The sequence below is a fragment of the Megalobrama amblycephala genome, linkage group LG10 (genome assembly GCF_018812025.1).
Source record: "Megalobrama amblycephala isolate DHTTF-2021 linkage group LG10, ASM1881202v1, whole genome shotgun sequence".
In the NCBI taxonomy this organism is placed as follows: Eukaryota; Metazoa; Chordata; class Actinopteri; order Cypriniformes; family Xenocyprididae; genus Megalobrama; species Megalobrama amblycephala.
Genome location: NC_063053.1, coordinates 1,614,982 through 1,629,426, shown reverse-complemented (window position 1 = coordinate 1,629,426; position 14,445 = coordinate 1,614,982). Strand labels below are relative to the sequence as shown.

At 36.1% G+C, this 14,445-nt stretch overlaps 1 protein-coding gene across 1 annotated transcript in view; it reads right to left on the bottom strand.

Moving 5' to 3' along the window:
* Positions 1–768: 768 nt before the first annotated feature.
* Positions 769–14,445, bottom strand: part of mertka (c-mer proto-oncogene tyrosine kinase a) — a 39,489-nt gene continuing 25,812 nt past the window's right edge. The window contains exons 9-19 of the mRNA XM_048203891.1: positions 11,448–11,583; positions 9,828–9,969; positions 6,613–6,701; positions 6,437–6,532; positions 6,279–6,359; positions 4,897–4,989; positions 4,642–4,760; positions 4,435–4,544; positions 3,952–4,111; positions 3,638–3,774; positions 769–1,466 (exon numbers count right to left, since the gene is read on the bottom strand). Of these exons, the coding sequence (XP_048059848.1) occupies positions 1,034–1,466; positions 3,638–3,774; positions 3,952–4,111; positions 4,435–4,544; positions 4,642–4,760; positions 4,897–4,989; positions 6,279–6,359; positions 6,437–6,532; positions 6,613–6,701; positions 9,828–9,969; positions 11,448–11,583 (1,596 nt within the window). The 3' untranslated portion in view covers positions 769–1,033. The remainder of the gene's footprint in view (positions 1,467–3,637; positions 3,775–3,951; positions 4,112–4,434; positions 4,545–4,641; positions 4,761–4,896; positions 4,990–6,278; positions 6,360–6,436; positions 6,533–6,612; positions 6,702–9,827; positions 9,970–11,447; positions 11,584–14,445) is intronic.

Below are 14,445 nucleotides of genomic sequence, written 5' to 3'. Positions count from 1 at the left end.
TATTGTTTGGTTTAGAGATGGTTTGTAAAAAGAAAAATCCAATTTATTGCATACATTGCTGTGATGTGTGTAACTTATTTGAAGTCAAAATATTTTCTTGTAACTTAATACTTTATACTAGTGCTGTCAAACGATTAATCGCATCCAAAATAAAAAAAAGTTTGTTTATATAATATATGTGTTTGTGTACGATGTATATTTATTATGTGTATATATAAATACACACAAATACATGTATTTATTTAAGAAATATTTACATGTATATTTATATAATATATAAATATAATTGTTTTAATGTAATATTTTTGTTAAATATATACATGCATGTGTTATACATACATAATAGCCTACATATACACCGTACACACACATAGATTTGCAAGAAAAAGTATGTGAACCACTTGCAGAATCTGTGAAAATGTTAATAATTTTAACAAAATAAGAGAGATCATACAAAATGCATGTTATTTTTTATTTAGTACTGTCCTGATTAAGATATTTTACATAAAAGATGTTTACATTTAGTTCACAAGACAAAAAAAATAGCTGAATTTTATTGTGACAAAACACAAAAACAGTCGTGGATCATCAGGTGACCACACACAGTATTGAGAATCAGTGGTTCACATACTTATGAATGGGGTTATTTTAATAAATTCAGCCATTGTTTTGTCTTGTGGATTATATGTAAACATCTTTTATGTCAAATATCTTACTCAGGACAGTACTAAATAAAAAATAACATTCATTTTGTATAATCTCTCTTATTTTGTTAAAATTTTGCACATTTTCACAGATTCTGCAAGTGGTTCACATACTTTTTCTTGCAACTGTATATTATATAAACAAACTTATTTTGGATGCGATTAATCGTTTGACAGCACTAATACAGACTATAATTAAAGCATTCATGTGTTGATTCCTCTGTAAAGTGTAACAGCGTCTCTGTGGTGCTTTCAAAACATTGATCTGTATGTTTGAGCGTCCATCACAATGAGTGAGTTCGGTCAAATTCCCATCATGCAACTCTCCATCAGAGCAAACGTGTCGTGTCACTAGATGTTTGCTGCGTCCCCGTCACCGTTTCGCCACCGTCCTGTTCCAAGAGTCCGTGACTCAATAGTGGCGTATCAACAGCAGTTCTCGCCCCGTGGTCCCCAGAGGATATGACAACAACGTAACGGTCGTCCTCCGCGTCTGTGCTCTCGTGAACGTCCGCCGTCACTACTGACGTGTCCGTGGTTTGGCGACTGCAGGAGGGTGAGGATGTCAGGACGGGGCCCTCCGCCGTCATGCCGGGTAACTGGTCTTCCTCCTCAGGGAAGCTGGTGTTGATGTAGATGATGTCCCTCCTGTTGGACACCGCGGGAAGTTTCCCTGCCAGATTCTCCAGCCTCTTCCTAACCTGTGTGAAGTCGGGTCGGTCCACCGGATCTGCGCTCCAGCAGCTGAACATTATATCGTACCTGAAACACCACATGTGATGATAGTTAGTTTCACTTTTTTATTAGTGTGTAATGTTGCTGTTTGATCATAAACAACATCTGCAAAGTTACGACGCTCAAAGTTCAATGCAAAGAGAGATATTTTCTTTTACAGAAATCACTGGCAAGGAATTACAGAGCTTCTTTCTGTGTTAGTGACATCACAAACCCTAAAATTTACATAAACCCCGCCCCTGAGAACACACAACAAAGGGGGCGGACAACAATGTAAGGCTGAACACCGTTACTGACAATCCTCATTTTGGCTGCGTGAGATTCTCCAGCTTTGTTGTTGTTGAGCAACCGAAGCGCGAGCAGTTATGGGGCGTTCACATCAGATGCGACTTGCGCGAATAACGTGAAATTCACAACAGACGCGAATTCGCGTCATGGGAGGAGCTTCAGACTCTTCCACTTCTTTCTGCGCACTTCCTCTGAATAAACACATCAACTCGTCAGCAGGAAAGTAGTTGTAAAATACGGCGAATAAGCTCAATTTACCGGCTTTAGCTAGCTTATAGTCTCAATATGTATATATATATATATATAGCTCAAATTGAGTAAAGAGCGTTTTTTACAGATTCTTCGACCTCCTCACTCACTTTCTTCCAAGCAAGATCCTTATTATTCCTGTTTCCTTAAAGTACGAAGATGTATCGTACAGCTACGATGATTTTGTCCTCCATTAATGTTTTGGGATTTCTGCCTCCGCTCGCTGCGTCGTAATCACGTCACTACTAGAGCAAGCTCCTGATTGGTTAACGCGGCGTGAATATTCGCCAAAGTTCAGATTTTTAAACTCACATGAATCACGCGTTACGTGCGTCAAGCGCTTGATTCGCGCCGCGTCATTCGCGCGAATCGCACCGCAGGATGTCTATCGCGTCTTTGCATTGACTTAACATGTAAATCACTCGCGCTTAACGCTTCATTCACGTCTGGTGTGAATGCACCATTAAAGCTCCGCCCTCTTCTGGAAAGGGGGCGGGGAGAAACAGCTCATTTGCATTTAAAGGGACACACACAAAAACGGCGTATTTTTGCTCACACCCAAATAGGGGCAAATTTAACAAGCTATAATAAATGATCTGTGGGGTATTTTGAGCTGAAACTTCACAGACACATTCTGGAGACACCAGAGACTTATATTACATCTTGTGAAAAGAGGCACAATAAGTCCCCTTTAAAAAACATCAGCGTTAATCAGCACTTTTGTCTTATTTTCCAGTATAAATATCTAAACATCCTTAAAATGCTAATTTAAAGGTTTCTAATTTTATTTTGGAGTCTCCTACAATGGATTGACATGCATCCAGGGTCAAAAACACTTCATAATATACTCTGCACCATCAGCTCTTTTCTCTCAGTGTCTGAAATGGTTTGATAAAGGATTCAGTCTCTCTAAACGGCGAGCCTACTCAGCTCTGATTGGTCAGACAACCCAGTCTGTCGTGATTGGTCGACCACTTGCAGCACGTGTCAGAAATTAAACACCCATTACCATATCTGAATTTCAGCTCCTCAGTGCTTGATACACAAGGTTATGAATGTTGTATCAATTCAATCCTTTGAATGAGTGGATTTGCTTTCGTAGTGCTGAAAACAGCGTCTTCTAAACATGAACAACACTAACCAAAGACACAACTACAGTGTTTGAGGGCGGGGCAAAGTAGATGTTATTCGCGAGCAGCCAATGAACACCATAGGCTGGCATTATGCGAATTTGTTACAAACCTACTTGGGTTTATGCAGGTAAAAAGATTACAATAACTGATGACTCGCTTTCTTTCTATTAGGAGACAATAACTTGTTGTCATGCACTTTGATCTTTGAAACTTTGCAGACCTTTTACATTCACAAACAGCTATATTACACACCGCATGAAAGGTAATATCTGAAAAAGCATAAAAGAGAAGCAAAATGCATAAAAGAAAGAATGCAAGCAAAGTTGTTTCTGGTGCAGAAAGTTGCTATATTTTGATAAATCACAAACTTTTATTGTCTTTTAGAACAATGTACTGATGAATTATGCACAATAAGATGTGCGGCAAGAAATGCATATTTAAAAAAAAAAAAGTAAATAAGGTCAATTTTGGACTGGATAAAAGTTTTGGCCACATGCAAACATATTAAAAGACATTTTTAAAACTCACAGTTCATCAAGACAGTCGTTCGGTTGTTTCAGTCGGTTTCCATCGAGCAGATAATCGTAAATCTCATGGTTTTGTACTCCAGGGTATGGGGTCATGCCTCGAGTGGCTATTTCCCACATGGTCACTCCAAATGCCCACTAAACAAGACATTAACAGATAATAAACATCAAAATCCCTGACTATGGTCTAAAGATCATCAATGATGAAGTCTGTGCCATATCCTGCACCAAACAACTTAGTTTATGTTAAATAAAAGGAACTTTTTAGCTGTAGAGACTAAAAACAGCAGAAAACCTCTGATGAATCGTTCTTACCACATCACTTTTCACTGTGAAGACTCGGTCAGCGAGGCTTTCGACTGCGATCCACTTGACAGGCATCTTGGCTATCCGGCCCTGTCTGTAATAGTCACCGCTGTAGATTTTCTTCGACAGGCCAAAATCAGCAACACACACGCTCAAGTCGTCACGCAACCTGATGAAATAAAAATTGTAAATTTAGTGAAACAAACACTGGGACTTCAAATAAACAGTAATATAATCCATTCAAGGCTTTTACACTACCATTCAAATACATAAGATTAATTTAAATAAAAAAAAAAAAATACAGTAAAAATTGTGAAATATTTTTACAATTTAAAATAAGTGTTTTTTATGTGAATATATAATAATCTATAATTTATATCCTGTGATCAAAGCTGAATTTTCAGCATCATTACTCCAGTCTTCAGTGTCAGAAATCATTCTAATATGCTGATTTTATGCTCAAGAAACATTTCTGATGTTCAGGACACATACATGCAGTTGCGTGCTGCCAGGTCCCGGTGTAGGAAGTTTTTGTTGCTGAGATACTCCATTCCCTGAGCGATGTCAATCATGAACTTCAGGAGCATCTGTGTAGGGAGAAACTGAAAATGCAACACAGCTTCCTGTTAGACCCGTGATAACCTCACAGTTTGGCTCATGTATGCAGACAAAAGTAATGCTGCTTATTTGGCATCTTACCACAGGATCTTCCCCGAGACGTGAGCGAAGGAGGAAACTATGCAAATCTCCGTACTTCATGAAGGGGAGCACGACCATTGGTTTAGGAAAGTGTCCCGAGCCCACTTCTAAACAAACACCTGCGTGAACAAATCAGCATGAATGAGGGATATGCTTTGAGATCATTGTCCTGAACATATTATGGATTTAACACACTTATAATTATTAATTATTTCTAGTGTGTTCAGTAATGCAGGTGTCAGGCATGTTTCTTACCCAAGAGTCTGATGACGTTAGGATGGTGAAAATCCTTCATGCAAGCAGCTTCATTCAGAAACTCTTCAATCTCTCTCTGGGAGAAGTTATCCACTGAAAGAGGCAGAAATTAATGATTTATTTCATATATTTTATTATATTCTCTTCTTGGCCTGTCTATACAGATATCACATAAAACAGATGGTTTGCAGACCATTGTAAAGATCTATAGCTGTAAGATTAGTTAAAAATGGAAAAAAAAAATGAAAACCAAACTAAAAAACAAAATCTTTGGGTGCAAAGATGGAAATAATGAAAACAGTAAAAAATTAATATATGCAATAATAAAATAAAACTACTTATAAACTTATAAACTATATAAACTTTTTTTCAAGGAATAATTAAAAAAAAAAACTTAATAATAATAATAAAATAATAAATAAAATCTGTGGTACTTTTTTAAAAATAAAATAAGATTAATATTTATAATAATAAATGTAATACTTTTTCAAAATAATTTTAAATAAATCATGTAAAACTTTATAAAAATATTTTTAATAATAACAATAAATAAAAATGTAATACTTTTTAAAATTTAATAAAATAAATAAATAGTAATAATAATTATAAATGCAATACTTTTTCAAAATAATTTCAAATAAAATATTAACTTAAAATAATAATAATAAATAATAAATAAATAAAAATGTAATATTTTTTTAAAATAATTTCAAATAAATTATGTAAAACTTAAATATTTGTAATAACAATAAATAAAAATCTAATACTTTTTATAATTGGATATAAATAAATAAATATATAAATAAAAATGTTATAAATGAAATACTTTTTTCAAAATAATTTCAAATAATAATAATAATAATAAAAAAATGCAATACTTTTTAAAATTGAATAAAAATGAATAAATAAATAAATACTTTTTCAAAATTTCAAATAATTAATAATTAATCAAACAATTTCAAATTTTCAAATAATAATAAATAATTAAAAATGTAAAAAAAACATTTTTAAATAAGTTATGTAAAACTTTAATATAAATAAATAAATAGTTATAATTATAAATGCAATACCTTCTCAAAATAATTGTAAATAAAATATTTAACTTAACTGTTTTAAATAATTACAATAATAATTAATAAATGAAAAAAATATGTTTTACAATTTAATAAATCTAAATATAATCATAGTAATAATAATAAATGTATTCTTTTTTCAAAATAATTTTAAATGTGTAAAACATAAATATAATAATAATAATACTAAGTAAATGCAATGCTTTTTAAAATAAAAAATAACTAATTTTAAATTAAATACTTAAAAATCCACCTTCATAATCTTAATCTGAAATATGCAAACTAAAATCATTTAAATTAAAAACTTACATTTCATGGTCTTCACAGCAACTTTTTCAGAGGCTCCATCAGGCTGTCTGAGATACCCCTCCATCACAGATCCAAACTCACCTAAAGAAGAGACGTCAGGTCATTAAACCCATCTGACATGAGCTGCAACACAACCCCAGACCAGACCGCGTCCTCACCTTCTCCGAGGACTTTACCGATGGACAGCAGGTTCCTTAAGATCATCACGTCCTGGAGTTTGGCCTGAAGCTCGCTGCTAATGCCCAGACTGGCAACTAAAACAAAGAAGAAATGCTTTATGATCTATACTTTTTGAGGGGGAAGAAAAAAAAAGTGTTAATAATGTATGACGTACGTGTGATTTCGATGGCTGAGCGGTTGTAGGATCTCTGAGGTCTGAACTCGACGTTAGGAGTGATTTTTTCATCAGCACCAAACAAACACCTGTAGAGGGCGCCAGTGACACATTTATACATAAACATGATGGCCACACAGAACACAAACAAAAATCATTCATTTAGTTACAATTTGTAAATTTTCCCATAACATATTACTAATTACTAACTGTAATACTCAATATTTAGGATTTCATGAAGTTCCAGGCTGAAAAGCTGACATTAAACCTGTTGATACAGCTGACTCTAGCAGGAACTCCTTGGTCTTCCTGTACCAGCAAAAACTATGAAACTTCATGCTGGTCTTTTCAGCAAAGGAGTAGCAAAAATGACTAGAAAGCCACTGGGTCCTAAAGTGCAATAGAAATTAAATGCACTTTAGTGGTAAACTGAAGCATTTCTTCCTAGTTTCATTATTTTACCTCCTTTTAAAAACAGAAATACCCTGAAGTGGGAAGAATATTAATTATTACAACAAAACACTATTATGAAACCTTTAACTAGACACTGACTACGTTTGGTCAAGGTGGAATAGATGTGATTAAAATGTTTATTGCGACTTAAAATCAGCATATGCCAAATTTTATGCTTATTATATCACATATTGTGTTTATGTGAAGTAAAGTTTAATTGCAATATTGCGTAAATCTAATTATAATCGTTGCATGTACAGGCCAGTTCACGCTGCAGGGACAGACACTTCGTCAGGTTTCAGTGGAGAATCTGTGTTTAATTTATGAACTTTTATTTTGAAATGCAAGTTAGCGGAAATCTTTGCATGTGGAGACTCCGCCCCTTTTGGAGGTACTGCCCACTTTTGGAGTTCTCCGGTGCGTTCACACCAAACGCAAATGAAGCGTTAAGTGCGAGTGATTTACATGTTAAGTCGATGCGAATAGACATCCAGCGGCGCAAATGACGTGATTCGCGCAAATGGAGTGTTTCGGGCGTTTGACGCGCTTAACGTGTGATTTTGCGCGAAACGCGCAAGTTGAAAAATCTGAACTTTGGCGTATATTTGCGCCGCATTAACCAATAAGAAGCTTGCTCTAGTAGTGACGTGATTATGACGTAGCGAGCGGAGGCAGAAATCCGAAACAACAATGGAGGACAAAATCATCATCACTGTACGATACATCTTTGTACTTTTATAAAAACAGGAATAATAAGGATCTTGCTTGGAAGAAAGTGAGTGAGGAGGTCGGACAATCTGGTAAGCTGTAAAAACGCTCTGTACTCAATTTGAGCTATATTATATATACATACATATCGAGATACATACATACATAGAGACTACAAGTTAGCTAAAGCCAGCAAATTGAGCTTATTCGCTGTATTTAACAACTACTTTCCCGCTGACGAGTTGATGTGTTTATTCAGATGACGTGTGCAGAAACGAGACTGGAGCCGCCTGACAGAAGCCCCCTCCTGACGCGAATTCACGTCCGTTGTGAAGTGAATTTCACGCGCGAATGAAGCTAGTAAGCTCAAAATGTTCACGCGTCCAACTACAAGTCTGGTGTGAACGCCACATTAAGCGCGAATGATTTACATGTTAAGTCAATGCAAAGATGCGATAGACATCCTGCGGCATGATTTGCGCGAATTAAGCGTTTCAGGCGTTTGATGCGCGTAACACGCAATTTGCGCGAGTTGAAAAATCAGAACTTCGGCGAATATTCGCGCCGCATTAACCAATCAGGAGCTTGCTCTAGTAGTGATGTGATTATGACGTAGCGAGCAGAGGCGGAAATCCGAAACAACAATGGAGGACAAAATCATCATCACTGTACGATACATCTTCGTACTTTTATAGAAACGGGAATAATAAGGATTGGAAGAATGTGAGTGAGGAGGTCGGACAATCTGGTAAGTTGTAAAAAACACTCTGTACTCAATTTGAGCTATATATATACATATTTAGACTACAAGCTAGCTAAAGCCGGCAAATTGAGCTTATTCGCTGTATTTTACAACTACTTTCCCACTGACGAGTTGATGTGTTTATTCAGAGGAAGTGTTGCGAATAGCGCAATTTATTCGCGCAAGTCGCATCTGGTGTGAACGCCCCATTACTTCTTGGAGAAGTGTGCTACCCCTATTCGGTCTGACTTTATATCTCACAATTCTAACTTTATAACTTGCAACTGAGTTTATATCTTGCAATTCTGAAAAAAAAAAAAAAATCAGAATTGTGAGATAAAAAGTTGCAATTACCTTTTGTTATTTTTTATTTCATGGCAGAAACAAGCTTCCATAATTATAATTTTAGATGCAGTCTGGAGTCCTGAAAAAGGTCCTTGAACTGTTAACTTCTGGTTAGTAACTTAGTGGATCTTTAACCCAAAGCTACCACAACCCCCACAGCACAGTATAGGTAAAGTCAGCCAGAGGCTGTTCAAGGAATCCAGAGAATGATGAAAACGGGATGTTGTTGTTAGTCTCACTTGCAAGCAACCAGAGCTAATTTGAAGCACTGCTTTGGCCAACTCTGTACTCCCTAATTTTGTTTTACTAAGAAGACGTGCTGTTTTTACAGACCAAGCACTGCAACCTTCCCCCTACTTTTCTTTCCTGAAGCCTTCAATTTCTTGTCCCAAGTACATTAAGATGAACATACTCTGGTCCCTAAAATAGCTCTTGTTTTTCAGATACGGTCTTAGAATGGAAAGGCATCTGAAAATCACTGAGATTTAACAACAATTACAGCAATGAAATACAGAGAGAAAGTGCTAAATGATTGTCAAATGCCTCAGTAAAACAATGCATTCGGACAGTGAAAAGTGAAGTAAATTAAATAACATTTGCAACCCAAAGAAACGGAAAAAAAAGATGAGACTTTTCGCAATTCTGAGAGAAAAAAAAGCCTCAATATGTGAGTTTATACCTCGCAATTCTGACTTTTTTCTCAGAAATTTGAGAGGGATATAAACTCACAATTGTGAGCTAAAAAGTCAACTTTTTTATGTTTTATTCCATGACAGAAACAAGCTTCCGTACGTTATTATGATGCTAATATTATGACGTCAGATGAAAAGCAAAGTTGTTTTTCTTTGGAATAACATGCACTAATGATTGAGGAACAGGAACTTGAAATCAAAATCCCACTGGTTTACTTGAACACATGTTGACTGTGAAAAAAAAAGAAGAAGAAATGACAAAAAAAGAAACTTACAGCAAAAAAGAGTTACTGCGCAACCACACCATGCCAAATATCACCATCATCAACAGACAGAACCCGCAAACCACTCCAAGCACAATGTACACCGAGTCGGAACGGTTGGAAACTGGCGTCGAGGATGGAGATTCGGGCGATTCTGAAAGCAAAACACATGTGCATGTATAAACAACAGCATAAACAATAACACTGGAATATGTACTTTTAAGAATACTAAACATCCTCATTGTAACAGACAATATAGTAGTATTAATATTATCTCACTAATGGGATTGCATTAGAATTGACATGGGCTACATTTTTAAGCTGGTAATTACTTAACCCTCTGGTACTCTTCGGTCATTTTTGACCAAAACATTTTACGGAGGATGAATTTCATCTAGTGGAACCGTTTGGTACTGCGGCCAAACAAAATCTTACTGAAAGCTCATTTTTTGAGATATCAAGCTCAAATTTGGAGTACAACTTGTTTATATTTATGACTTTGATTTTCTTGCAGTTTTAGAGTAAAACATGTTTCTGAAAATATACATTTCATATAAAAACTGAAAATAGTATTTTTTCATAAAATTCTGTAACTTTTTTTAAGGTAACTTTTTTAAACTTTTTTCACCTCAGCAACAATCTGTCAAGTGTCCTCTTTGAAGAGATGAAAATTAAGTTTGTGCTCTAACGCATTCAACATTTATGACAGTTTATGTTGGAAATTAAATTTTCTATGCTCAAAAAGTGAACAAATGGATTATAACTACAGCGTAAATATAATTTAGTACCATAAAATCCCCTAAAAATACAAAATATTAAATAAAAAACATTATCAAACTAAAATACATTCATTTCATAGCAATAATAATAAAAAAATTGGTCTTTTTTTACATTCACGGGACCTCCTAAATAAACAAATAAATAAATAGTATACAAATCAAATACAATTGAAATTAAGTTGAAATAATATATTATAAATAAATAAATAAATAAACATGCATGATTCTGGATAAATTGAGAATCAAGATTTTTTTGTTTAAAATAAAATCACGATTCTTCCATGATTCTGAATAGACAACTTTTTCTATTTAAAAAATATTTTGATAATATAATTTATTTGAATGAATGATTCAATGACTCACTCATAAATACTTCACTTGAATTCAATGACAAATACATTTTTAACAGTCACGCTTGTCGCCACCTACTGGTGTAACGATGTAATTGATACAATCTTTACTTGATCACTACTGTAGACATCAGTGTTTATATTCAAACTATAAACATTTATCCCAGTACTTCTGTGATAATTTGAATTATTCTAACAGAAATAATGATACCGTGTGGTTGCAAAGACTGATTTGTGAATCAAGATCGCGATTGTTACATTGGACAATAGTCATTTACACAGTTTAGTGGTCATTATACAAATATTTTTGCCCACCTAATTAATGGTTTGACAAGTATTCCCGAAAGCTTTAAGACAAACAAAACAAAGGAAAAGCATAACCAAATACTTCAAAGACAGGTAAACGTCGCTAACTTTTTATTCTTGCAGTGTCACAGCATTGCAACATTTCATTACATCTAATTAATGGTAAAACCCAGAGGGATGTTCTTGCATCTGCTCACCAGTTTCTGGTACAAAGAGCCAGTGGCGCAAACTTTTGATCCCACAGCCGCTCTGAGTGCAGGCCACGACCTCCACACTGTATGTGATGTTGAACACCTGCAGGGTCACTGCGGCCTCTGTGGTGATACTGTGAATCTGAAACACACACATTTACCCTTAGAACAAAATGAATCAAGTGTATTGTCAAAAGTCTATAGCATAGACCAGTCTGAATCTCCATGCTGGTCCAAGCAGGTATAGTATGGGTCTTAAACGGGTCCTATTATGCTTTTTAACATATTCATCTTTCTTTAACGTGTAATGTTGCTGTTTGGGCATAAAAAAGGTTTCCAAAGTCCCTCCAGCATGAGTTCTTTATTTCAGTGCGCACGGTTTCTGAACTCCCTAAAACGCTTCCACTGTAGTCTTGAGTTTTCTTCTGGGCAATAAACGCATCACAATACTACTCATTTAAATAATTCCTGCCCAAGTATATGCAAAAAAAGGGCCAGGGCCTGGTTGAGTTAGTTAGTAGTGTGCTGAAACTCGTGGTCAGTGTTGCCAAGTCTGCAGTTTTCCCGCAGAATTAGGCTACTTTTACACTGTTGTCACGGTTGTTTTTCATGTCTGCCAGTTGAATTGACCCCAAATAACATGATATTTAACCTCTGGAATGCAAATTTTACCAGGAGATTCCTACCAAAAATGTGAAATTTTACTATGGAAGACCCCCTGTAATGCAATTGGGCTAGTTCTGAGTATAAATTGGGCGGGTTTTGTTGGGAAAACCCGGCAACCCTGTTCGCGGTTTTGGTCAGTGTGGGGGGTAACGCATTACAAGTAATGCGAGTTACGTAATCAGATTACTTTTTTCAAGTAACTAGTAAAGTAACATAAATTTTTAAATTTGCAATAAAATATCTGAGCTACTTTTTTCCCATTTATTGACTGACAGCTCTCCTGTCATCATGTTGAGAGAAATTGGGAGTAATGCACGTTTGAAAAGGTTTGTTTGAGCTGCGCCCTCTACTGCACAGGCGTGAAATTGCATTTCCTTCAGCCTGAGAATTGTTCATTTCACTTTTCGACATGCTGATTCATAACGCTCCGAAGCTTCCTGAAGCAGTATTTTGAAATCATTTTTGGGTGAACTAACCCTTTAACATTTGACAAAAATAGAACTTTTTTTGTTGTTATAAAAAAAACAACAAACAGCAACAAATAGTCCAGATGAGAAAAAGTAACGCAAAAGTAACGTAACGCATTACTTTCCATAAAAAGTAACGCAATTAGTTACTTTTTTAGGGAGTAACGCAATATTGTAATGCATTACTTTTAAAAGTAACTTTTCCTAACATTGGTTATGGTAAGGGGCGGGACATTTCCCAATCACAACTCACTGGTCCAGCCAACCAATCAGAGCACATTGGGCTTCATAGAGACAGGAACTAAACGGCGCTGTCCCAAACGGCACACTAAACACTTAACATAACGGCGCTACGACTGTCAGGAAGACGTCAGGTGTGGAGCACGCTTCAGTGCGGGATCGGCAAAAGTGTGCATCGTGGGCGCATATCGACCGCAAAGGGGGCGCTCATGAGCACCCTTCTGAAACCTAAAATGACAACTGGGTCGGTCTCATGGAATTAACGGACACATGTACGCAGCAGCCATTGTAAGTCCACAAGTCCGAAAGTGCATATAAAGTGTGCCATTTGGGACAGGGCCAACAGAGCGTTACTGACAGGCTGAGAAGCATGTTTATTGAATATTCAAGCTTGAAAACATATTCTAGTAGAGCCCAAATCTTTCCTCTTTTTTATTATTATGGAAGTATAGTTTATCATTGCAAAAAAGAAAAACCTTTTGTGTGAAATCAACAGTGTCAAAACAAAAAGGCTGGATGAAAAAGAGAAGCTGTTTTTTGTTGATTCACGAGTGGTGAGCATGAGGACACAGGGAGGTTCAGGTTAACACAGAGATGCATGTGACATCCATGTGCTGGTTGCGTAAAGTTGTCACTTCTGTTTCCAATATATCAGACATGCTGACACTTACACTTAAACTGAGACAGTGAGTCTTCACATGGTGTCATTCGTGAAAAACTGCATCTGCTGTTCTCGAAACAAGAAGTGAGTCATTCTAGGGGCCCTGAGAAGTTTTTGTGGCCAGTTTAGGGTATTTAGGGTGCATGTAATTCATTTCTGCATGTAAGTGGTTTATGGTTTTAAAACCATAAATCTGCATCTCCTCCAGGTGTTTTAGGATGAACTTGATTATCTTAATTATTAAATATTGTAATACTTGCATGTTTATCTCTTAAACCATTCCTGTTGACCATGCATGAGAATCAACACAACACATGCTAGAAAGAAAAATAAACCCAAATCCTGCCTGTCTAGCTCACATAATAGCTTCCTGTTTTTTACTGGTCCTGAAGTTTTTCAATCCTTGCGCTCCATTTGTTGAAGGAACCCTCGGATTACGGTCAGAAAAGCCAACTCAGCAGTTTTATTCAACCTAAGCTTAAAACAACATGTTTTTCAGACATGCCAACTCTAATTCTTACACACTCTCCAGAGACTGACCTCCTGCAACACCCTCTCAATCATCTAAGGATCTGTAGTGCACATTTATGTGGACTTCTTCAAGGGTTTAACAATCAATGCATATTCCCAGCTACTATCTTTAGGGGTTCAAGTGCGTAGCTCTGAAACTCTATTGTAATTGTTAAAATTTCCAAGGATCAGCATTCTCCTCTAAAAGTGATCAGGCAGACCAAACCGTAAGTCGCAGAGACTTGAAACTTTGAGGGCTGGTAGTACTCACACCGCCTACAACGTCACCAATGCTCGCCCCAATTGGCCTGACGGGGGCGCTACAGCAGAGAAAAGCATGAAATGCCTCATAACTCCTTAAACGTTAGCAGGCAAGTGTCTTTTTGAAAAACGTACTTTTGCAAACTATTCCTAAGTTTTTGACCTGATCTGAACCAAACCAGTGCAGCGAGATTCTCCG